The sequence below is a fragment of the Perca fluviatilis genome, chromosome 4, assembly GCF_010015445.1.
Source record: "Perca fluviatilis chromosome 4, GENO_Pfluv_1.0, whole genome shotgun sequence".
In the NCBI taxonomy this organism is placed as follows: domain Eukaryota; kingdom Metazoa; phylum Chordata; class Actinopteri; order Perciformes; family Percidae; genus Perca; species Perca fluviatilis.
This window is the reverse complement of record NC_053115.1, coordinates 38,708,611-38,734,538: the sequence shown is the minus strand read 5'-3', so window position 1 is coordinate 38,734,538 and position 25,928 is coordinate 38,708,611. Positions and strand designations below refer to the sequence as shown.

The window sequence follows — 25,928 nt, the reverse complement described above, 5'->3', positions numbered from 1 at the left end:
GTGTGGTTATGACCGGCTTCACATAGTCACTAAAAATCTAATAAAACAATGGTTATTTGTCACCTGAATGTCACATAAAACTTCACCGTTGAACCATTTGGTCCCTTTTTAAACCTGATGTCTGGACTTCTCTTGCCACATCACTAAATAAGCGGTACAATTCTGTTGAGGACACTTGAGTAGGATTTACAAACTCAGGTCCTCTCTTGTTCCCACAAATAACCTCTTTTGCATTTCTCTGTGCTTCCCTTCTTCTCGTCTATCTCACCGCCACAGTTTGATCCAGTTCCAGCTCCGGAGTCCAGCTGTTAGATCGGTATCATCAGGATGAAGATGAGACAGCTCGGAGCTCTGTGTCTGCTGACCCTGGCTGCCCTCGCCTCCGCCAGGCCCAAAGCAGGTCAGTCAGCTGATACTGGGAGAGAAAAAAAGAGAGAGAAACTGTGTCTTTAAAGTTTTTTTTTATTATCTTCCTCCCAAATGGGGGACAATGGAAGTCTTTAGCATACAATATAGCTCAGTTTTAAAGTGAGACCACATAAATAGACTTTGCCGTTTTTACTTCTTTATAGGATTGTGTGCAATTATGTATTTTATATATTGTCATTTGAATAAATAAATACTAGACAACCAAAAAAAACAGACAAAACTCACAACACCCTTTCTACCACAAATATATATTTGATTTCATGTTAGGGCTGGGCGATATGGAGAAAATCAAATATCTCGATATTTTTGACCAAATTCCTCAATATTGATACCGCAACGATATTGTAGTGTTGACTATTGGTGCTTTCATAAAATATGTACATAATGAGATTTTTGATAAATAATCATCAGTAATGTAGATATAATGACTAAGTGGCTAAAGGCAAATAATAGAACAGTTACAACAGTCTGGCAAGTTCAGAAAATGACATCACTTTACTGTAATGCAATCTTTAAGACCAGGAAAAGACAACACTTATGCCATATCACGATATTACGATATCCAAAATCTAAGACGATATCTAGTCTCATATCACAATATCGATATAATATAGATATATTGCCCAGAACTATTTCATGTTATACTCTTAGATATATAATTTTACTGAGATCGCAGCACAGTGGCGGACAGCAAGTTAGCACTGCTGAGTACTGGGTTCTGAGTTTTCATGTTCTCCCCCATGCATCCAGGTGCTCTGGTTTCCTCCCACCGTAAAACATGCATGCTGGGTAACTCCCAACATGTCCTCCATACGGCGATATGGAGAAGCATTTATAAATTATCGCCCCTAGCAGTGGCAGGAAATACGACAGACAGGAGCGTTTCCCGTCCTCGTATCTAAACCTGAGAACGTAGCGGTCGCAGGATTAAACCACCTCGTTAATGTTGTGAAACGGTTGCAGTTTGGTTACAGATTTGGCATAAAAACTACTTGGTTACGTTTAGTAAAAGAATGTGGTTTGAGTTAAAATCAGACGTTACGCTACTTCCGATTACGCATGTGATACAGAACGAAACTCAACGTTTACTTTTATTTTCAAACTGGACACATACCACAGGCTCCTGGGTGAAAGTCCGCGCTCTTATACTTCTTCACCATACTTCCTGCCTTGCACCCGTCACAACTGCTACGACCACTAGATGGCGCCGCCACTATAAACGTAAATATGAGTACTAATTGCTGCTGGAACAAACGATTTATGGGGTCGTTTCTCAGGGAAGGACAGCCTCGTAACTCCTGCCATTGCCCTGATGTAGACACTGGCATTACAAGTGGACCCATCCTAATTAGTTATAGTAAAATGGGTTAAATTAAATTCTTCGTATGTCTAAATGTACTTGGCAAATAAAGGAAATAATATCAATTAATTATACTGTAGATCTAACATTTCCAAGATTGCCAATGACTGCTTCTTTGTATTGATGTGCATATGTCAAATAATTTAAATTAAAGAAAGAAACTTTGACCGACAAGTTGAGAAAGACACCTCCGTGGGTTCTCAGCAGGAGTCGTCTCATGTGAATCATGACCTAATGTTTTGGACTCATCAGATGTGGTTTACGTTACATCTGCAGCTGATGGTTGACTTGATTTATATGGCCAGACAATGACGTGAACATATTTATAAGATGTTAAAAACCAGCCTCATGTCTGTTTGAAACTAAAGACAGATTCCACAACAATCCCACAAGTCTACTTTTTACCGGCACCGAGTCTCTGCTCTGACTTTCAGTCGAAGCCTTTGTGAAGGAATCCCGGATAATCAAAACAATTCCTCCCTAACTCATAAAGCCACACCACGAACACAGACTCACCTCGTCTATGACTGCTGTGTTTTTAAACCAAGATGATTAAAGACAAAAACAGGTGTCCGAAGTCATGGAGGAGTAAGTTCAGGTGGTAAATTATTTGAGCGTTATACCAGAGTGCAAAGACCTGAACAGATGCTTTATCCCAGGAAAATGTCAAACTGAAAACCACGCACACAAACCTGTGAGGATTTGAAAAATTCACATTCCTCCACGTATGGCATTGTTTGTTCAGGCGAGACACTACAGGTGAATAGAGTAAAATCAATTATTATTTAAAAGATGTCACCAAGAAAGTTCCCCAGATTCCCCAGACTTACATTAAGACAACAATTTTTATTATTACAAGTTTTCTGAAGGAGGCGGAGGAGGTTAAGTCATTATAAGTTCAAAATAGTTTAGAAATGTGTGTATTTTTGGACAATTCCACCATGGGGAACAACTGGTTAAACATCTTTACGGTTTTCTTTTAAACAATATTACACTATACTATACTAGAGGGTGTGACATTAATACCACAACAGTGATGCGGCTAGTACCGAGGCGCTCCTCATAGTAGTAGTCATAGTAGTCATGCCCCTCGCAAGTTTTGATGCGGCCCACATTATCAATTTAGGTTCACAACAAATTTTGACCCGCCTATATCTGCACCGAAACCAAAAAGACGGAAACTGTTTTCAAACTGTAATTACGCGACACTCAAAACAGAATTTGGCAGATTTGCCGACTTTGACATCCAGAAATTCCCACAGAAGCTGTGAGTTTGCATATTCAGGCCTGTGAAACAGGTTGTTGTAAAATATGTAATCATTGTTTTTAGCTCGATTCGCTAAACTCTACGAAGGAACTTTTTTGCTGACTTTTTGTGTCGACCAAACTGTAAGTGACAAAGCTGTGTGAGACATGCAACAATACAGTCAAAAAGTTTTGACTTTCGATTAAATAAAAGCATGTCAATAAACTATACATGTCTGGCCCTTAATGCGATTCTCATTTTCTAGTGTGGCCCTTAGTGAAATTGAGTTTGAAACCCCTGCTCTAGTGTAATATTGAGATTAGGCAACAATGGTTACCGACAAAATAAAAGTTATAATCATACTATTATTCATATTGTGGGGCAATTCACTTTCAAAATAAAAAAGAAGCAACAGAGATGATTTCTAGTTCCTCCCTGTTTAGTCAGCCAGCTAACTGAAGCTAACTTTAGCTTTGTAGCGATCGTGGGAGTTCCCAAACTGAAAAAATACTGCACATACTGTATAAACACAAAACTGCTTTGCTGGCTTAAAGGTGCAGTAGGTAAGACTTATAAAACTACCTTTCTGTCATATTTGCTGAAACTGCCCCTATGTTCGAGTAGAACTACATGGAGCAGGTCATAAAAAAAAATCGGGCTCCTCTGGCACCACCTACAGCCTGTAGTGCGATTTGCAAAAATCCACAGCTCCCTGTTCAGATGCACCAATCAAGGCCAGGGGTGTCTCACTGCGTCTTAATCACTGCTCATGCACACGCATTCATTTTCCCATGTGGGGGGAGGGGCTTAGGAGACAGTTTTGGGCTTTAGCAGAAAGTGGGGAGGGACTGAGAAGTTGTCGATGGAAATTGACTATTTCCATCGACAGATTTAGCTCCTGTACTTCTGCGAACTCCACATGTAGCAGCTATTAACATAGCGCTGAATCACAGGCACAGCTGAAGTGATCCAAACATTTCCAGAGTTTGTGTGTGATCCACTTTGTTTCCTGATTTATTTTCATTAATACAAATGTTTCAAACAACTCAGTAACGTCGGCATGGAAATGGCGGAATAGTGTATTAAATGATGTTCCTGGTGTTCTCAAATGGCTCTGGGTGTGATGTCATGCTGATTTGAGCACTTTCTAAATGTCTAGTTGATCAATCAGATTGCCTGGTCGTATAATGATTATTATTTTTTTAATTCAAAGACTTAACTAGAAGGAAACTCCTTGAGATGAATTATCACATTTTTGAGGGGGTCCTTAAGACAAATATACAGAAAATACAAAACACAAAATACATTTACACATACCCACAGCTCTCCCAAGCCTAACTACTCCAACGCCAACTGACTCCGCCCATAAAAATTATTAATTGTAAAATAATCATGTCCTTAGTCCTCCTCGCCTCTTTCAGAAACCCAGAAAAAAATCAATTATTTTAGCCCCAGATTTCCAGTTTCATTCCTCCGTGTTGAATGTTTTGTCCCTCCTCTCAGGTCCTGAGCAGAAATGCAAGTCTGGCCCGGTGGATCTGGTCTTCCTCATCGACAGCTCCCGCAGCGTCAGACCACATGAGTTTGAGACCATGAGGAAGTTCATGATCGACATCCTGAGCACCCTGGACATCGGTCTCAACGCCACCAGAGTGGCCGTGGTCCAGTACTCCAGCCAGGTACCGTAGAATCCAGATCTGTATTTATTCAACCATGTTGTTCAGTGAAGCTTGCATGACAAAGGTGCGGAGGATACTTTGATGAACATGATGATGAGCAGGACTTGGGATACAAATCGCCGCCTCTCTGCTCTTCTTCTTCAGCTCCGCAATGAGTTCTCTCTGAAGACGCACGCCAAGCTGGACGCCATGGTGAAAGGCATCAATGAGATCATCCCCCTCGCTCAGGGCACCATGACCGGACTCGCCATCAAATATATCATGGATTCAGCTTTCATCGCCGAGGAGGGAGACAGACCGCAGGTAGTGCAATAAAGACCCCTGTTTTTTTAAAGTGTATTTAGTTCATATTCAGACTGCAGACTCACTGCCAGCGTTTTGATTCATTACATTTATTTAGTTTGTTAGAGTGGTTTGATTGAATTACTTTCCATCAAACTTTGTCTAGATCTGACATCATTCACCAACACATTCACAAATACAGTGTTTATGTTGTGAAACGGTTGCAGTTTGGTTATGTTCAGAAAAAACATAATGGTTTGGGTTAAAATCAGACGTTACTTCTTCTCCTGTTATGTGGAGCTGAATTTGACAGCTCATAACGTTAAAAAACCTGGCCACCTGGGTGAAAGTCCTGTGTTTGTTTGACCCATCCACCCCCCCAAACATCCCTCCTTATGCAGGAACTTGGCGCTTTTATATTTTGTCACATTACTTTTTGCTTTGCTCCCATCACAACGTTAAAATAAGTCGTACTTTCTGCTTGAACAGACGACTTGGTTAGAGTCAGATTTTCAGTCTGTGTCTGTGAATATAACACTACCCTCCCCCCCACGTTACCTGAGCACTGATCCTGAGCGTTTCTCTCCCTCAGGTCCCCAACGTGGCCGTGATCGTGACAGACGGGCGTCCTCAGGACCGCGTGGCGGAGGTGGCAGCTGAAGCCAGAGAGAAAGGCATCGAGATCTACGCTGTGGGGGTGGCCAGAGCCGACATGGCGTCACTGAGGGCCATGGCGTCCCCGCCATTCGAAGACCACGTCTTCCTGGTGGAGTCGTTTGACCTCATTCACCAGTTTGGACTGCAGTTCCAGGACAAGCTCTGTGGTAAGACTGGACCGGAAGGAACCTCACTGTCTGTAAAAACCCAAAGAACAGTCCCTCCAGAAAAACGCGATTATGCGATCGCATAATTCAATGCATAATCAACCAAAGTCTGCATATTCATGCGGGGGCCGCATATTTTCAAATATGCCGCACTTTCGCCGCATAAATTACAGATTTCCGCGCAAAATATGCGGTTCTTGCATGATTTCATAATCCCCGCATTTTCGTTGCAAAAAAGTCACAAAATATCTTAGCAGAAAGTTGAAAAAGGTTGCGTTTACTTAACACAAGAGCAGCCATTTTCCCCTGTTGCCATGGGAACGTTATGAAGTGACGTAATTACGCGATGTGAACATCATCGAAAAGCAGGTGTTGGAGGTTGAATTTGACATGTACTTTGAGTCTCTTAAGTTGGTATCCAATAAGAAAGCTATCTTAATATCTGATATTATCTGTTTAAGTGCTCCTGCTGTCTATATTATTAACGACTTTTGAAAGTCTGTCTCTTTTGTATCTTTTATTTCCCTCTGTTTAGACTATTACTTTTATTTTTACTTTAATATTATATTATTTGTATATATTTTTGTATCTTATTTGTTTACTTATTGCAATGACTGAATATCCGTAAACTATTTTTGGAAATTAAGTTTAAAAAAAGCAGGTTGTTGGGGGAATCACTTTTTCTTCTCTTTTTCATCAAACCGCAATTTTTGCAAGTTCCCGCATTTTTTGCAAGTTCCTGCAATTTCATTGCATAAAATTGCATAAATATCCCACATATTCCATCGCATTTTTTAAGAAAATGTGCCGCATAATCAAGGATTTTTGCCCGCAACAATCACAAAAAAACTTTTTCTGGAAGGACTGAGAGAATACAATTGTTTATTATCGTATTTTGCCAAAACCTTTTTTTTCAATCACATCAGGATCTTTAAAACATATCTGGTTGCATTGTCATTCACAACAAAAGATCAAATCACATTCGGCTTGAGCTTTACTTTGACTTGGTTTGGTTGAGTGTATAATTTAAGGTTTATTTACATTATTTCTTGTTGGAAAGTGCAGTTTTATGAGAATACGAAATGTGAAATGAACAAAAATTGCACAAAACTTAAATCCTCACTCTCCCAGGACCACATTAAATACAGATAAAAAATACAGCTCATAAATCAAATGAAATACCTGACCTATGAAAGGAGTTATTCTTCAAGGATTTGACATCATATTTTTGTCAAATCTGAAACTAAAGACCTTTATGCCACTAATAAGATTACTTTCATTTGAAGTCACCTTAACATGAGACAAGTTCAAACCCGGAGCCAAGTCTGGAATTTAAATTTAATGCTGTTGGCTTTTGGGATTACAAACACAGTGAATGTCTAGCCTGGATAGAAACAAAATCCCATGCCCGTCTAACCCCACAGAACCTAATACTTTTTCAACACAGCCTCTATAAATCCCTTAAGTGCAAGATATTTCCCCATGCTGCTATTATTCTAGACTGTTGCTGGCTTCCCTTAGTGGGAGATGGAAAAGGAGAGTAAAAGCAGACAAAAGATTAAAGTTTAAGACAGTTGTTATGGTTGTTGTGGTTGCTAAGCTAACCAATGCTCCTAAGGACCCACATACGAAAGGCTAGCCTAGCAGGTACCTATTCCTGCAGGCTGCATTTGACTTGAAATTGAGACCTAACTTTACTTTATTCAGGACACAGAAAAAAATGGCCCATAGCACAATACAAAACATAGCAAAAGACAGACAAATACAAGACAAAACAAATACAATAAGAAATGACTACAACAGCGCCACAATACACAAAAAGAGTGTTCAGATATTAGCGTATAGGCTAAAACGCCAACGGTTCCATAATCTCAAACTGAACCTGAGTCCACCAGCCTGTTCTGAGAGTAGTTGTTCAGTTTAAAGTTGCGTTTGGGAAACAAGAACAGCTTCAGTCTTCATTTTATTCATCCACGGGTCGGTTCCAGGTCGTTAAATTGCATCCTTGTTTCCTTCACTTGCTTCCCTTCCTCTCACCTCAGTCCGTCCCACCGAGGAAGCATGGGAGAGACGAGAGGAAATCACGCGAGGAGAGAGGAAAAAAAACAAGGGCCGCTGCTCAAGTCTCTTATTTGATATCTCCTCGCTTGACACGGAAGTTGTTCTGGCCCTCCTTCATGAAGGTAGTCTCAAAGCTTTTATTCGACCCGAGTAGCGAGGATGGATCTCCGAGGAGCTATGAGCGAGGATACACGAGAGCAGCCTTCCCTGAAGCCGCGCAGCTGAAAGCCGTTGCTACTGTGACGCTTCAGAGGAAAGGACGTCTCATCCCTTTGGAAACACATTTCCTCATTTCCTCTCTCCACCAATGCTTCCTCAGTGGGACAGACTAAGACACGAGGAAGGGAAGCAAGTGAAGGAAACGTGGATGCAATTAAAGGACCTGGGACGTACACCTCTTCATCAGTGTCCTCTTCCAGTGTGTCAGCTTACATCTTGTTGGGTTCAAAAACAACACCGCTCATATGTGCACTCAGGCTGAAACCACACTACTCCGTAGCAGACATGGACTGACCCATAACACAGGGAATAAATATGAAAGAAATATAACAAGCTTGTAATGACAGTGGCATTGTGGGTAATATAGGTGCCAGGTTTTTGATACTCAGTGGAATAAATATTCATAACTAAATAAATAAACAATCATCAATTCAGAAGAAACATCCTTAGTTATCATTTATTAAGAGTTTAAAGCTAAAAGCACCTGATGGTGGCCCGGCAACTTAAACAACTGACAACTTGTCATAAGATTTGATTCAAATGTTAGATTCCTGATTGGTTCAGAATTACAACATTTCATTTGTTTTTAACTGAGCCTACTTCAGATTTCAAAAGTGAAATCACCAAAACTTTTTTTTAAACTTGAGCAGAAAATTATGAGTTTTTTGTAGAAGCTGATAATTACCATTCAGCTTCTTAACCTTGAGATCATACGCATTGTGGACGCTGAAGTGGATGTCCTCTCTTCCGTAGGCATGGATCTGTGTCTGGAGTCGGACCACGGCTGTGAGCACATCTGTGAGAGCTCCCCGGGCTCCTTCCACTGCCTCTGTCTGCCTGGATACACTCTGAACGAAGATGGCAAAACGTGTGCAGGTAACAAAAGACACGCACGAGAAATAAAGAACAATAGACAACTGGGTCCACACGTTCATGGGCAACATGGTGTTTCTACATTAGTGGCACATTTTGCTCTGACATCATGGGCAGACAAAATCGAGACACCTGTGACAACTTTAGCCTCGTTTTGCCTATATTTGTTTACATTTTGGCTCCATTAAATGTATGCCGAATAAGCTATTAGCAGGTCCTGTTTGCTGTGTACCCATACATGTAAAGACATATACTGGATTACTTTGATACTGAAGAAGAATTAAAAATGTTATGATTCTCAAGAAGTTCTGGAGTGATAAGGAGAATCTAAAAACGTGTGCATCATGTCTGCGAGTTCAGATTTGACTGAGTTTTGACTCCAAGCAGGGGTACCATAGCTGTAGAATAAAATAAAAAACAATTAAGTTTTCCCACCTTTCCTTTTCCTTGACGATGACGTTTTCCATCGAGGTGGAAAGAAGACGTGAAGGAGAATTCATTAAAGTGCTCATATTATGCTCATTTTCAGGTTCATAATTGTATTTTGAGTTTGTATCAGAATAGGTTTACATGGTTTAATTTTCAAAGAACACCATATTTTAGTTGTACTGCACATTGCTGCAGCTCCTCTTTTCACCCTGTATGTTGAGCTCTCTGTTTTAGCTACAGTGTGAGGCATCGCACTTCTGTTCCATCTTTGTTGGGAGTCGCACATGCGCAGTAGCTAGGTAAGGACTTCTAGCCAGTCAGAAGCAGAGTATGAGGGCGTGCCCTGACAGTAGCTAGGTAAGGACTACTAGCCAGTCAGAAGCAGAGTATGAGGGCGTGCCCTGACAGTACCTAGGTAAGGACTACTAGCCAGTCAGAAGCAGAGTATGAGGGCGTGCCATGCTAGCAGCTAGGCGAGCATTATAACGTGTGTTACAAAGTGACCACGTTTGTCTCTGAAGTAAAGGCTGGACTACAACAGAGCTGTTTGGAGCAGTTGGTGAACAGTGTTATCTGTTGGAGATGGTAAGTCCCTTTGGGCTGGACTTTCACTTTTTTCACTTTGTAAACCTATAACATGCACAAAAAGATATATAACACAATAAAGGAAAGGGGAAAAAGCCAAAAAGCATAATATGAGCACTTTAAGGAAGAGACAATCACAGTGAATCTGACTGCACTTACACCCCGATGTGGGTCTGTCGGGTGAAACTACAATATTCCGTTAATGTAGCCCTCTGATGTCAAAAATATTAATTTGGCTAAAGGTGTAAATAAGGCACAATGGACCAATGTAATAGAGAAAGACTTTCTACACTGTTAGCAGTTTAAATGTCACTTTGACACAGGGATGAAGAAAGTTACATTTACCCTGGCAGTGTAGAAACAAGGGCTTGTAACTGGAGTTAAGATGCTTGCATGCAAAAAGTGAAATTCTATATTATATATATTATAAGTAATTATAATGAACATAGTTGCTCAATAAATGTCTTGTGTGTTTCAGCCATAGATCTGTGTGCTCAGGGGAAACACGACTGTGAACAAATCTGCGTCAGCTCACCTGGGTCTTTCACCTGCGACTGTAACAAAGGATACAAACTGAATGATGACAAGAAGACCTGCTCAAGTTAGTCTCACACACACACACGCACACACACACACACACACACACACACACACACACACACACACACACACACACACACACACACACACACACACACACAGTAACACAACACATAATTTTACACAACACACATGTCCATCATAACTGCTGATAGGCTTGAATTCATGTTCATTCATGCTGAAATGGATTTCAACCTTCACAAACTGCCAATTCATGATTTCTCTGCTGATTCATGAAGCTGAGTGTGGGTTTGAATCTTGTTCCTCCTGTCAGTCTTAATGAAAGTATTCCCTTTACTGTAAAGAATTTATACTCCTGTACATATTGTTTTACAAAAAGAACGGTATTTAGAAACACTAAAATATATGAATCAAGATTTAAAAAAAACCTAGCCTAATTGTCATTCTTAAATCTTAAAGACTTGACTTCCATACAACCATATATTTAATTTTAATTTAGGGCTTTGAAATAGAATTTCTCATTCTGCTTTCACAGGAAATATCAATTTAAGATAAGTGAACAGAACATATTGTGATCTTGACTAATGTGAACAAGTCTTTGACATTGGTCCAGTATTGAGCGAGCGAGAACGTTGTAACCAGCAGCTGCGAACCGGGCTGCAATGTTATCCCATAATGCAAATATACATGTCAATTTCGTCCACTAAAAGTTCTGTTTTTGCCACTGACAGGCTCAGATTATTATTTTATGTGTATAACAGCATTATGGAAAGGATCCCTACAGAGATAGACCTTTTTGTTGAAGAGTAAAATCCTTTTTGTTTAACCAGAAACAGCTCAGAAACCCAATATACTCTATTTAAATAACCAATACTTTTAACTTACTTAGAATAATAATCTGATAGCCTGGGAAAACCCTGACGAACTTTCGGCAAATTTAACATTTGCTCTGCAAGTCCGTCTGGCCAAGAGCCCATTCAAGCCCATTTCCAATTTTTCCAAATCGAGGCACCAATCACAACCGTTGAGGCGGGCTTTACACGATGACGATAGCGCAGCGACGGCGAGCAGCTTTTTGTTTACATTCAGCATGACGGCCACCAAAGCGCAGCAACCCGTTGATGCCGCTGTCGCTGCTACGTCACCCGGATCGTTGATCTGATTGGTTGAAGGACTATCCAATTGCGTCCAGAGGCATTTGAACGGCCTCCGTTGGTGACGCCCCTTTGAAAATGGGCTGTGAATGAACCTTGCCCAGACCCACTCTCAGTTACAACTGAAAATGGTCTGCCAACAATCTGAGCCTGTCAGCGGCGAAACAAGCACTTTTAGTGGACATATATTGAAGGTGTGCAATTGCCCATTAACGTTACATTGCAGCTTGTTTCACCAATTTCAAAGATTGACACAAAAAATTAAGTTACTCTTTTAGACGAGATTTACTGTGAGACAAAAGGAACATAGATGCAATCCCACACATGCTGCTGCCGGTCGCCCTGCTGCTTATGGCCTCGCTGCTTTCCTCCCCTCAGTGATCGACTACTGTTCGTTTGGGAACCACAGTTGTGATCATGAGTGTGTGAGTGTGCTCAATGGCTATCACTGCCGCTGTAACCAGGGATACAGGCTGCTGGACGACGGCAAGACCTGCCAGGGTAAGTACCGCATGCATGAGACAAAGCTCGTGACAAATAAAAACAGAACTATGTTATCCGCCGCTGATATAATAGAGGGGAGGGCCCGATCTTAATACAACAAAACCTGCCTGATGGAGCCGCTTACACACATGCATGATTTAAGTAGGATCATTTAAAGCTGGGGAAGGCAGTTTATTTTTGCCGTTTTGTTTGGCGCAAACATTTTATAATAGTTCTTTAGCAAATTGTACCTCAAATGGTCTGAGAGAAAACTAAACTTTTGCACCTCCTCTTGGCTCATTCTGCAGGCTTTAGGTAATCTAGCTTGTGATGGGAGGCTTTGGCCAATCACAGGTCATTTCATAGAGCTTTCCTATTGGCTGTTCTACAGGGGCAGATGCACGCGTGAGTCCCTTCGGTGAAAGTTCTGCTAACCGTGGCCAAAGCGTCAGGGCTGCAGCTAATTAAAGGCTAAACTAGTAGATAAGAGACTGTATTGTCATGCAGTGCAGAACTGTACATAGAGGATTGAAACTGTGTAAAAATGTAGTCCCGTTTATTGTCCAGGGAGCGGACTTTTGTTGTGAAATCAGTCGGGACAGCTGGTTTCCTGGGATTAGCCTTTAGCCTAGCATGACTATCGGCTTGTTCAAAGTGAGCTAGGATTAGCAGAAGGCTAAACTACAATCGCGTCTACCATGTTTACGTTTTCCTCTCACAGCGAGCTGCATTGCCTACTGTTGTAATCCGAACGAGGAAACACCGGAAGCCGTGTGAGAGGAAAATGTAAATGTGGCAGCCGAGCCGGTAGTTTAGCCTTCTGCCAACCGAGTTCGTGTTTCTGTAGATAACTAGAGCCTCGATTCACAGTATGTCATCTAACATTGGCTTTCCAATGAAAACGGGATGGTAATTCTCATATTATTGCTGCTATATAACGGCATTAGGAAGAAATGAACGATTAGTACTCGTACAGGTTACTGTATGAAGCCAGTGCTTGTCTGATGGTCGGGACTAGACAGAGAGGGGACAGGGAGATCTGCAGGAAGAGAAGGTCTTACTCTACTTCAAATTCTGGTTTGCTTTTTGCCTACTGCAGCTTTAACCTAGCCTGGTCCCACCAGACTTTTGTGCATTTCATTTGTACAGAGAGTCTGGCTACTCTCCATTGACAAGTGTTAACTTCCTTGAAGGCGGGTACTCTGTTGAAGTTTAAAACTATTGGATCTGCCCACAGCCACTCTGGATCTGCCATAACCAATCACTAACGTTTGGTTGTGACGTTGGCTTAGCATCGCTAGCGTTAGCCTTAGCCAACTCCTTCACCACTAACGGAGCGAGCTGGTAAATCTAACTTTTCCCGAACCCCGTGGGGAGGAGGGCCACAACATCATGGCCACCAACAGAACTCAGCAAAGATTGTTCTTGCTCGGGTTTTAACTTCTGGATATTCGGCAGTGTTGCCACAACGGACCGAATGGCTTCGCTCGCATCTTTTTCCGCCGCCATTACGAAACTATTACTGAAACTAGCGCACAACCTCAACGTCATCGTTCTCAGCCACTCTCTCTGTTCGCTGATTGGACCGGAGAAAACCCGCGAATATACCGCAAACCCAGACGATGTACTGAAGGAAAATTAAAATTGAGCGGAAGTACGTAAGAGGGCGGAGCCAGGCTAGCTTTAGCCCTCCTCAAACTGGATTATGGTATTACCGGCTTATTTAAAGAGAGAGTATGTAGGCTATGTATGGAAATAAATACCCAAAAAACACACACTTTAATTCAATGTGTGTGTGTGTGTGTTATTTAGCCATTGACCTGTGCGCTGAAGGGAAACATGACTGTGAACAAATCTGCATCAGCGCGCCCGGCGTCTTCACCTGCGACTGCAACGAAGGATACACACTCAACGAAGACAAGAAGACCTGCACACGTTAGTCAGGCCCTCGCGCAAAAACACACACACACACACACACACACACACACACACACAGCTGTACACACACCAACAACGCACACTTACAATGAAAGGAAATCGCTCCTGGTGCATCTATGGTATCCTGCAGCAGGAGTGCAGCCACATTTTTTTCCCCATTTTGATAATCAATTAGTAACGTAAGTAAAAAAAATCTAAAATAGCGCCTCCAGCTTCTTTATGTGAATTCTTGCTGCTTCTGTTTCATGTCACTGTAAATTAAATCATTTTGGGTCTTTGGACCGTTGATCAGAGTACATAAGCAGTTTGAAAACACCATTTTGGATTAAAGGACTACAAAATGTTATCTAAAAAAAATAAAAAATTAATAAATTAATTACATTTGAAAATATATCAATGCTGTAGCTGCAGCCCGTAATGGTCTTTCAAATATTACATTTGAAAATATATCAATGCTGTAGCTGCAGCCCGTAATGGTCTTTCAAATACTTGGTCAGTAGCATATTTCTTAAACAAAACGTCTGGCTTTACTTGCACTTGAAGACACAAAAGTAGGACCAAATGCATATAGAAACAGAAAAATGTTCCACGGTACCATTAATGATAAATGGGAAATAACTTGTGTAACGTGTAACGTGTGTGTGTGTGTTATTTAGCCATTGACCTGTGTGCCGAGGGGAAGCATGACTGTGAACAGATCTGTATCAGTGCTCCTGGCGTCTTCACCTGCGACTGCAACAAAGGATTCAAACTCAACAAAGACAAGAAGACCTGCACAAGTCAGTAAATCTTTCTTTATGTCGTGTGTTTCACCTCAGCTCATCTGATGTGTGTTGTCACTGCTCTGACTTGAAATGCACTTTAAGAAAAAAGCCCGAAAAGGGCCAGGTGTTTGACTAACACGAGTCTGCACACCCATCATTGAATGTGTATCTATAACCTCTACGAAGTTACTGGTTTCATTTCACGTAATATCTGCTGTAATGACGTGGTATTGCTGTGGCAGTTAAGGGGGGAAAAAGTTTTTTTCAAGAAGCAGCTACAGTAGCTGCAGTGTGCACCAACAACCACTAGGTAGCACCAGATGCTGTTCCATTTATTTGGTCACACCCCAACGCCTGGCAGTTAGTTTCCACCACATGTAACGTGTGTTTATTGTCTCTGTGTCTGCAGACATGGACATGTGTAACACAGTGGAGCACGGCTGTGAGCACCAATGTGTGAACACTCTAGGATCGTACTACTGCATCTGTCCGGAGGGACAGCTGCTGCAGGAGGACGGCAAGAGCTGCGGCAGTAAGTCAACTCTCTGATAAATGATCTGTGTTACAGAAAATCATCTGTCGCTGAGGTACAAACCCAGTGTGGGCATAACAGGACAGGTTCGGTGTTCCGATTATAATACTGATTACTCAGATTCATAAAACACAATTTGCCGCGGTGGCCAATCATGTAACCGGCAATCAGTCAGTGTGTTTTCAGGCGGTGTTAGAGTCCCCTGCAGGAAACATCACTGCCTCTACTGCTGCCACAAGAAAGTTTCCAAACACCAAACCCAAGCACTGAACTGCCTGGGAGTTTGTGGAACAGCTGATTGTTTACTCAGTCCCACCATCTCTTTTCTTTTTCTCTTTCTCCGTGAAATAAAGCTGCCTTCAAGTGCGGTCGGAAATGTCAAGATCTATAAACTATCTATTTTTCTGGTCTGAACGAGGCCTTTAGAGTAAGAAAAGAGGTAAGATGAAATAAATGCGTGTGCGAAAATAAACCAAATCCCATACTGATGTTAAAAGTTATGTCTGGGAGGACCTGGCCGGACAAAGATGGGATGTTCTTTTGCAGTAGCTCAGTCCGTAGGGAGTTGGGTTAGGAACTGGAGGGTCGCGGTTCAACCGAAGTACGGAGTGTGGACTGGTAGCTGGAGAGATGCCAGTTCACCTCCGGGCACTGCCAAGGTGCTCTTGAGCAAGGTACCGCCACCCCTCCCTTTAACATAAACACAAACACTACTCTTGTTATTAATCGCCCGACATATTCACAAATTCTGCATCCGTGATAAGCTAATGTTGTGTAGATTTATCAGTCCACCTTTAAAAAAAAAAAAAAAATCCAGCTGTACAAAACAAATAACACCTGTGAATTCTCAAGAGCAAACATCAGGACTATGTATGTTGTTATATTCCTTCTCATCTCTCTTTCCTTCAGCCTGCAAGTCGGCCAACATCGACCTGGTGCTTCTGATCGATGGCTCCAAGAGTGTCCGCCCCCAAAACTTTGAGCTGGTCAAAAAGTTTGTTAACCAGGTGAGGCATGTTTTATATACTTCATAAACAACTACAGTATTTTACTGTCAGAATGTATTACACATTGCCTAAAACAGAATATAATTCAACTATTTAAAATCTAAAATTATATGTAAATATTTATATAAATTAAATGTATATATATATATATATATAGTACAGGCCAAAAGTTTGGACACACCTTCTCATTCAATGCGTTTCCTTTTTATTTTCATGACTATTTACATTGTAGATTCTCACTGAAGGCATCAAAACTATGAATGAACACATATGGAATTATGTACTTAACAAAAAAGTGTGAAATAACTGAAAACATGTCTTATATTTTAGATTCTTCAAAGTAGCCACCCTTTGCTTTTTTTATTAATAAGGGAACAAATTCCACTAATTAACCCTGACAAAGCACATGAAGCTAATTGAGAGAACACCAAGGGTTTGCAGAGTTATCAAAAAGCAAAGGGTGGCTACTTTGAAGAATCTAAAATATAAGACATGTTTTCAGTTATTTCACAAAAAAAAAAAAAAAAAAAATATATTTAAGTATATATATATCAAAAGTAATCTGTTCATTCATTGTGTTATATAATATATAAAAAAGACAGGGCGCATTTAAGCTCAGTCCAGTCTATAGTTAGGGTTAGGTTAGAATAATGGGGTTGGGTTTAGGAAAAGAAGAAAGCGACGGTTGGGTTTAGTAAACGTGACATCCCGGTCTCCCGGGTGAAAGTCCTGTGTTATTTGACCCATCCATCACCCAAACCAACCTCCCTCTGCGGATCTTCGGGCTTTCATACTACTCGCTACGGCGTCAATTGACACGCAATCGCAAGGTAATGTAAGTCAATGGAGGCCAAAAGGCGTTGATAAACATGATAAAAAGTGATTATGCTTCTTGGTAACACATCAAAATGGTATACGAATTGCCAATACATACGCCACTTATTGAGATCAGTCTGGATGTTGTTAAAAAAATTGTTATCAAAAAAGTAGCGTATAGGTATTCGTATCACTAACCGTGTCGGAAATCTTTAAACAATACCCAGCCCTATCGATCGGTTAGTCTGCTTGTGTAGTTATGCGAATTTGTTTTAAGGGTTGCGAAAGAGAGGTTTTGTGTCAGACCAAACAACGGCCCTTGGCTGTGATACAATCACAACATACCATGCCCTGTCATGAGCTATTGCTTATTAAATATCTGCAAGAATACCCAATTCCTACACAGAGTAGGTGTATGGATGAATCCACCGCCAGTTAATCTGAACACAGGTTGATCTGCAACACCAGCAAAACAGCAGCTGTTTGTTTACAGCTAACAGCTGATCAAGCTGTTTCCTGCGCCGATTAAGGACATACATCAGTTTACAGGTCCCAAAACAAGGACATCAAACTGTGTAACAAGCAATGAGTCAACATATCAGTAACAAAAGCACAAAATCTGCAGAACTGTGCTTGCAAATCACCAATGTTGTGTTTTTTTTGCCGCACAGGAAGTGACGTAGGAATTTTTTATTTAAAAAGCAATAACAAACACAAACTTAACAATAGAAGCTCACTAATAGAGGTGCCTGTCTCTTGTGTCACCTCCTCCAGGTTGTGGACTCTCTGGACGTGTCTGCTCATGGCACCAGGGTCGGTCTGGTTCAGTACTCCAGCCGGGTCCGGACGGAGTTCCCCCTCAACATGTACCACACCGCTGAAGAGATCAAAGCTGCAGTCATGAAGGTAAAGTCGTTGGCTTTCTGTCTGTTTCAAACAGCAAATTATCTTCAATTTTATGTTTTAATACCTCATGCATCAACTATGTGCTATCAAGTATTCCTGAAATGAAGCCAACTAATCAGCTTCATTAACTAAATTTAGAGTTGGAACAGGAGTGGGCCTACATTCATTTTGTAACAAGTAGCTCAATGTTGTTATACCAGTAACTAAGATATCTGCTAAAAAAAATTGTCATCATCATTATTTCATTGGAATATCACACAATGGGGGTTTGATTCAACGTCATTTTTGGCACGACAGTAACGCTTACGGACCTTGGCACAAGGTCTAGCCGCATCGAAGTGAAGGGAAGCGAAGCGTAATATTGCTTAATCATAATATGCATCATTCCTACAAAGACTTTTATTTCATGGCTGTCCAACAAGAACAGTTTCTCAGTCTATTTTGATCTCATAGTAAAAGAAGTACCAACACTTGGGACTTGAACTGTTGTTACTGTCCTTGTCTAGGTTGACTACATGGAGAAAGGCACTATGACAGGTCTGGCCCTGAAACACATGCTGGAGAACAGCTTCTTAGAGTCAGAGGGCGCTCGTCCTTCCAGCCGCAACATCCCCCGAATCGGACTGGTCTTCACAGACGGACGCTCGCAGGACGACATCACAGAGTACGCCAAGAAGGCCAAAGAAGCCGGTAAGACTCAACTGTCGTGAGGGTCGAACCACATCTACAGTCATTCTCTTATTCCAGTGCCTGCGCAATAATGCTGACATGAAATGTGTACACAGGTATCACCATGTACGCCGTGGGCGTGGGAAAAGCTGTGGAAGATGAGCTTCGTGTGATTGCATCTGAGCCTCAGGAGAAACATTTCTATTACACCACCGACTTCACTGCCATCAGCAACATCGCTGAGAACCTCAAACTCAATGTCTGCCCAGGTACATGGCTCGGGATCTCGGGATGAACGCAGTGTAAAATTCATAGGGTCGTATCACACCTGAAAGTCTGAACCAAGGTCCGGACCAAGGTTCATGTTTTTATTACGTTGTATACATTTGACTTGGTAAGTTTTGGTTTCAAACTGCAGTTATGCAAACTAAAAAACTAGACATGAAATGACATGAAAACGTCCTGTCGTCACACAGTACGTGAGCCACGTCTCCCGATACTGAAAAACTGAAACCACCACATTACAATTACATTATTGGCTTACCCAGTCGCCTTAACCAAAAACAGTATTCCAGTAAGTGAGATCGTGTCTGTTCTGTGCTACGGGTGGGAAAGGGAAACACAAGATAATGTGTCTCACCTTACATTGTCCAAATTTTATATTAGAAAACAGCTTTAGGCTGTAGAGCGTATTGGAAAATTTGTTGTAAAGTAACACATTTGTTTTGTAAAAAAAAAAAGTGGATTATTTCTTTTGTTCAACTGTAAATATTTACTCCACTGCAGATGAACAAGAAATAGATTTACTTTACATGAAAGATGAGGATAGATTTTGCATTAAAGACAAAAATGTATCATGATTCACTGAAAAGGTTTGGTGTATATGATCTTAATAAACTCTTCTGTTACAATCTCTAGTTTATGTTTAACTTAAACATGAAATCAATTCCAATACCATATACATAATAAAAACATTTTACTTCTAAAATCAACAAACTAATTATATTTTTTTAACATTATGTTCAACATGGGAGCCTGGGTAGCTCACCTGGTAGAGCAAGCGCCCATATAGAGAGGTTCACTCCTCGATGCAACAGCCACATGTTCGACTCCGACCTGCAGCACCTTTGCTGCATGTCATTCCACCTCTCTCTCCCCTTTCATGTATTCAGTTGTCCTATAAAAGTAAAGGCCTAAAATGCCCCAAAAATATAAATATAAGATTATGTTCAACATAAAGTTACATTCAAAAGATGATCCTCACATGTAAAAGCAGTCCCAGTGTAAGCTGACAAGTCACTGTAATAATGTTCTTTGGCTCCATCTGCTGATAGAAGTACATGATGACAGCTGGAAAAAAAACTAAACACTCACTTAAATGTAAAGAAATAAATACCCAAAGAATAAAGGTCAAACACAAGAAACATAATAAAATAAAGTTGGTTTTTTAGTTTTTTTAGTTTTAAGTTGTTGCTTTAATGTGTGGACATTTTAAGGTGGTCCAAAGGGACACTAAAGCTGAAGTGCAGTTTAAACTGCAGCAATGCATTGTTTTATGATCATCAGTTTCTTTAAGAAACAAATAACTGCATCTTAAAGACAAAATGTGTTGAAGTGAAACACACTTAAGCAAAACCAGAAAGCCCAAGACGTTATGAATTTGGTATTTCCCCATTATTTCTGAAGTGTCGGCGAGTTTCACTTGGATATTTTGTCCAATACACCAGCGAGTGTTTAGACATTTTAGTGACATTTCTTTCCCACAAATGAAGTTCCGTAACCGGGAAAAATAAAGTTATTTTGATTTGATTTGATTGAGTCTCCCGAACTACAGGTGTGAAAGTGGCCTAAAAGTGAAATTGTTTGTCTCTATCCATCTTTCTTTGTGTCTTTGCAGAGGAGAGTCAGGGGGAGATCGAGGTGAAGGACCCGTGTGCCTGCGAGAGTCTGGTGGAGTTCCAGCAGGCCACCATGAGCAGCCTGGAGCAGCTCACACAGAAACATATCCTTTAAAAAAAGCACCAAGGAACCAAAACACTGATTATTTAATATTCTTTAGAAGCCTCAGTGACAGGCAAGTTTCTACTTTGGATCGGTGGTAAGAAACTGGTGGCAGTTCAAAACAGGAACAAACAGATAAAGTTACCAATGACTAAGACAGGAAATACATTTCTCTGTGCCACATTTGATTCAATGGTAATATAATAAAAATGTGATTTTAAGGCCAAGATAATGGATATAACAGATGTGGCACTATGGCTTAAGCTACGACTGGCAAACCTATACCTTACATCAGTCCCAAATTCTTCCCACAACTGTTCCAGGTCTCGCCTATACACTGTATATAAAGATGGTCTTCACTTCCTCCCACTGTACAAAAGTGAAGCCAAAATCATAGACAGTATATAAACTGGACCAACAGACCCCGTTGCTCTGGACGGAGACCAGTGAAGGATATTAGAAGCACTTTTCCGGTGATGGCTGAGCGTTACTGCGCAGCCTCCAACTGAGCTCGAAGACGTAGATGTGACGTGAGCAACCTGTCTGAAAGTTGTAAGTCTTCTGGTAGCTGTGCCAAGACAAATCTCAATCATTCCCAATCTTGCAGAGACGGAGAGCGTAGGTATATGTAAGGAGATAACATAGGCACAGGCTAATTATTGTTAACTAAAATGCTAGTTAACATTAGTAATTAAACTTAAACAGTGAATGTAAGTCGATATTGCCTGCGAGCTTCTCTGGTACTGTACGGTAATTCCTCTACTATGCGACAGTAAGTTGCGTGGTTATGACACAATCGTTAGCCTATTTTTACAAAACAGTCTGCTACGGAACCATAACGTGAGGTACAAGGTAATGGAGCCTTTTATACATTGTCGTGTTTCTTTAGAAATAAACAATGGACAAATAGAGTCTTTCAACGCTTCGGATGTAAAGTTATTCGCTGTCAAAGTGGCGCCAAAATGAATGGCAGTCAATGGAATGCTAACGGGAGGTGATGGCTTGATAGCATCAAAATGGCACCATAGGAGCTACGCGTTCCGGAGAGAGGCTTAGCCCCTTGGCCAAAATCTCCCAGATACAGGCTTGTATCTTGTAATTTTGTAGCCAGAGTCTGCACAGTGTTGATTGGGCAGTGGAGACGCGGTATCAAACTCCCCCCCCATACACCTGCCTGACCAATCGTGACTCAATCACAGCGGTCAATCATGACATTTCAGCCCGTTTCTACAGCATTAAGTAACTAATAAAAACCAAACTACCTAAAATGACAGAAACCATCTTTGGGAAAAATGTATTTGATGTGTACTTAGATTTTTTAGTTTAGTCCATGTCCCATCTGATCACATGGAGGAGGGCGGGGCTTATGACCTATACTGCAGCCAGCCACCAGGGGATGATCTAGGTGTTTTGGCTTCACTTATACTCTATGCATCAACCCCTCCTGCCATGTAACAAACAAATCTGGGAACATTTAAAGAATAAGGCCACTGATATTTTGCTCAAAGAACAACAATGAATGTATCTACTAACAAGTATAATGTGTGTAAGAAAGCCAGATGTATCTTCTTCCTCTGTGACTCTCGGATGATCTTCTGATATCACGAAAATCCAGCTGCCGCGCAAGGTACACAGTTTAACACGTGCATGTCATTATTATTCCTTAATCAGCTGTCTACTATCTGGGATGACTGCTCGTCTGGAGCAGCTGGAGAACCAGCTTCTCTCCAGGAAGTGAGGAAGTGATCTTCATCGCAGTGAGCGGACGGGACGCCACAGGGAAAAAGAAAGAATAACAGAGTGAGGAAGAGGAGGGCACATCAGAAACCTTTTCAATCAATGGACAAAACCAAAGTGTCTTTTCACAAAGCCTTTGTAGCCTTCAGTCGGCTTGTTGCTCTTCACCTTTATGAGGATGACACGTATCTGAAAGCTTGTGATATAGAATCATATTTCTGGTATCAATGTAAATTACCTAATTTGTACACTTTGTTTAAAAGAATACAAAATACAACAAACACTACATCCACTTTCCCACCCATCACTGGGCAAAACAACTGTAAACAAATGCCTTCATAAAACAGATTACATTTCTAAGTTTCCCCAGGACATCTGTTAAAGAGTTATTTTGGTATTTTCCAACATGGATCCTATTTTACCAATGCATTGCTGTCTACATGACTGATGTGAACAAACATCTTTGAAATTGGTCCGGTATTGAGCAAGAACGCTGTAAACCGGCAGCCACAACTGGAATGTAATCAAATACGTAGAGCAAATGTGAATCGGCAATTTCAGTCATCTAAAAGTTCTGTTTTTGCCACCGACAGGCTCAGATTATTATTCCAAGTGTCTGACAACATTATGCAGAGGATCCCTACAGAGATGGACCTTTTTGTTAAAAAATAAGATCCTTTTTGATTAAGCAGAAACAGCCTAGAAATCCTTATTGCCAAACTCACCAGACTTCATTTAAATAATCAATACTTTTAGCCTGTACAGAGCCAACACATGTATACATGTAAATAGGTAAATTAAGGGTTTAGTTTCAATCAATCCAGAGTGGTGACTGTTGGAACAGTAGAAAGGACGAACCAAGACGGCATTTGATAGTTTTATTTTGTTTCTGTTGACTTTGAATGAAGTGCGTTTTGCGATGATAAAGATCGTTGTTCCCATCAGTCACTTAGACACAAAAACATAAGTCAATAGGGTCCAGGTTGAATAATACCAAATTTACCCTTTAACTTTTGGGATTTGTGTGTACCTACATAAAGGATAAACAGTCACACACACAAAGGGGATTGCAGGCATGTTGGCTGTCTTTGTAAACTAGATGTAATCAATGTAGTGTAGATATTAGACACAAGCACAACAAATAATAATAGTGAAAACACAAGTTTTCATCACGCTCAGTATTCATTCGTCGCCACACATTTTTCGTTAGTGCCTTTTATACTTGATCTGTTTTGTACGGTTTGTTAAATGTGATGTATTTATAGCAGATTGTTTGCTTTTCTACCACAGTAGAATAGCAATTTAGAGAAAAGAGATTTTATAAAATGAAGTGTTGTTACCACTCCCAATATTAAATTGTCATGTTCATACCAAATCATTACTTGTTTCCCCGTCTAAACTAGTTTTGATCACAGGTCTGAGGACTGATGAAGAGGAAAGTGGTTTAGATTCAAAACTAAAAGGGAAGCTAAGAAGTTTCAAGTATCACTGTTCACTAAAGCTGTGGTCTGTTGTTGACAGAGAAAATGTGATGAACCAGATATGACAGGAACCAGTATTTTACTCAAAATAAATATGGTCTCACATTTGTTAATCAAATTGGTTCTCTACTCTGCACTTTCTAGATGTTGTTTTACAGTGCCCTAAACATGTCTGAGTATTATTAATACCAAAAAAAGTGGTTCACATTACATTATTTTGTCTATCTTTGCCCTAAAGTGGTCCTTTACATCATCAGCAATGCCTGACCAGTCTGACATTATCTAGTTACTTCAGACTAACGGAGAATGAGAGGCTTCACAGGGCACTGTATGTAAATTAATGACCAACATAACTTTGGTAGATTGTCTGTCTCTCTCTTGTAGTTTTGTATAAAAACAAAAGACCACCACAAATGTATACCCCTTTATATTTGAATGCCTGTATGTTTTTGTATATTATTACCTTTTTGTATTTTTTCGGATGATGTATTACAGCACAGAAGGCAATAAAAGAACTTTTCACTTTTGAGTGATGTGTTGTCTTGGGGAAGTCTTTGACAATTCAGGTTTAATTTTTCACTTGAAAATTCCATTTTATTTTTTTAAGGTGAGACACTACATGTGAATGAAATAAAAACTTCCCTAGTTGAATACTGACATTACAGCAAGTATTTTGTTTGTATTACACGTTTTCTGAAATGGCATTATCTCATTAAATATGCACTAATTTGCATACATTTCCATTATAGAATGTTAACATTGGATAATGCCAGGTTATAAATTCCTGTTTCTTTGTACTGACTAGGGTTGGGTACCGAAACGCGGTTCCGACGTAAATGGTAGTAACGAGACAGAATAAGAACGAAAATTTCGGTGCCTGACATTTTTTTTCAGCAGCATCGCTGCACAGGACTCTACGTTAGCTGGATTAAATACAATGGTTAAAATGTTGACAGCTTACATTAAGCGGTGTATAGTGTGACTGTATTTCCCTGTAGAGGATTCCAACACCAGGGGCCTCATTTATAAAACTGTGCGTAAATTCTATTCTGAAAGATTTCGTGCGCAAAAAAGTCAGAATTTTCGTACGCAAAAACAATATTCTGATTTATAACACCTTGCGGCGCACACCGGTACGCACTCTTCTCGTTATAAATACGGACGTGCGTTACCTTATGCGGTCCTGCACGAGCCTCACGCTCCTCCCAGGGTCATCCCATATTTAGGGGGTAGAGGTAGAACATCGAAAGTAAATACTGTTTGGATGCCTTAAAGAAGGTATTACGAACCGAACCAAAAAAATAGAGTGGCAGCGTACAACCGATGCTGTCATTAAAGTTAGTTCAGTTCCAAGAACCATTGATGAAGTAAAAAAGAAATGGTATGACTTAAAGCTGGAAGCAAAGAAGCGCATTTCGGCCTTTCAAAAAACACCATATTTTTGTTGTACTGCACAGCTCTTTCTCACTGCTGCAGATCCTCTTTTCACCTGGTTTCTATTTTAGCTACAGAGTGAGACCTCTTTTCATCTTCTTCTTCTGTACTATCTTTGATTGCACTCGCACATGCGCAGTAGCTCAGATGTAGAGCATGTCAGCTAGCTAACTCTAGAGACAGTAAAAGAAAGCCTGTTTCTCCAACTTTGGTCAGTTACAAGGCAGGATTAGCTGGGAGACTTCTAAATGAGGGCACACATGTAAGTAGTTCTTTTGTAGATTATGGTGAACTTGTGTGTGTTGTAGCAGTGCTTTGCTATTGAGAACGACGTAGCATGCTAGCGTTAGCGTTAACGTTAGCCGGCTAAAGCTGGCATTAGCCGGCTAACGCTAACACTACGAGCTAACGGTTGTGGTTAGCCAGCTCATTTCGGACTGTGACGTCACAGTCCGAGG

General features: G+C 40.7%; 2 protein-coding genes across 5 annotated transcripts in view; one reads left to right on the top strand and one right to left on the bottom strand.

The window, feature by feature from the left end:
* Positions 1-372, bottom strand: part of rbpjl (recombination signal binding protein for immunoglobulin kappa J region-like) — a 49,892-nt gene extending 49,520 nt beyond the window's left edge. Inside the window, exon 1 of one of the 2 annotated variants that reach the window (XM_039798639.1) lies at positions 269-372. The gene's annotated coding sequence lies outside the window, so the exon portion shown is untranslated. The remainder of the gene's footprint in view (positions 1-268) is intronic. The other variant, XM_039798640.1, reaches the window with a different exon arrangement.
* Positions 283-24,565, top strand: matn4 (matrilin 4). Of its 3 annotated transcripts, XM_039798635.1 has the most exons (16): positions 283-400; positions 4,539-4,714; positions 4,859-5,017; positions 5,589-5,820; positions 8,854-8,976; positions 10,466-10,588; positions 12,081-12,203; positions 13,998-14,120; positions 14,780-14,902; positions 15,297-15,419; positions 16,329-16,426; positions 18,017-18,148; positions 18,655-18,838; positions 18,934-19,086; positions 20,715-20,819; positions 22,498-24,565. In XM_039798635.1, exons 1-16 carry the CDS (start codon positions 328-330, stop codon positions 22,554-22,556), a joined length of 2,109 nt encoding a protein of 702 aa, XP_039654569.1. In that variant the 5' UTR covers positions 283-327; the 3' UTR covers positions 22,557-24,565. The 3 variants fall into 3 exon arrangements, with proteins under 3 accessions (XP_039654569.1, XP_039654570.1, XP_039654572.1); XM_039798636.1 differs by lacking the exon at positions 13,998-14,120; XM_039798638.1 differs by lacking the exons at positions 12,081-12,203; positions 13,998-14,120.
* Positions 24,566-25,928: the final 1,363 nt, after the last annotated feature.

Bases quoted from the DNA above. Each gene is read 5' to 3' on its own strand.
- matn4 (XM_039798635.1), top strand. From the start codon at position 328: ATGAAGATGAGACAGCTCGGAGCTCTGTGTCTGCTGACCCTGGCTGCC. The intron at 15,420-16,328 runs GTAAGTCAACTC...TCTTTCCTTCAG, and splicing joins GGACGGCAAGAGCTGCGGCA to CCTGCAAGTCGGCCAACATC. The intron at 18,839-18,933 runs GTAAGACTCAAC...ATGTGTACACAG, and splicing joins CAAGAAGGCCAAAGAAGCCG to GTATCACCATGTACGCCGTG.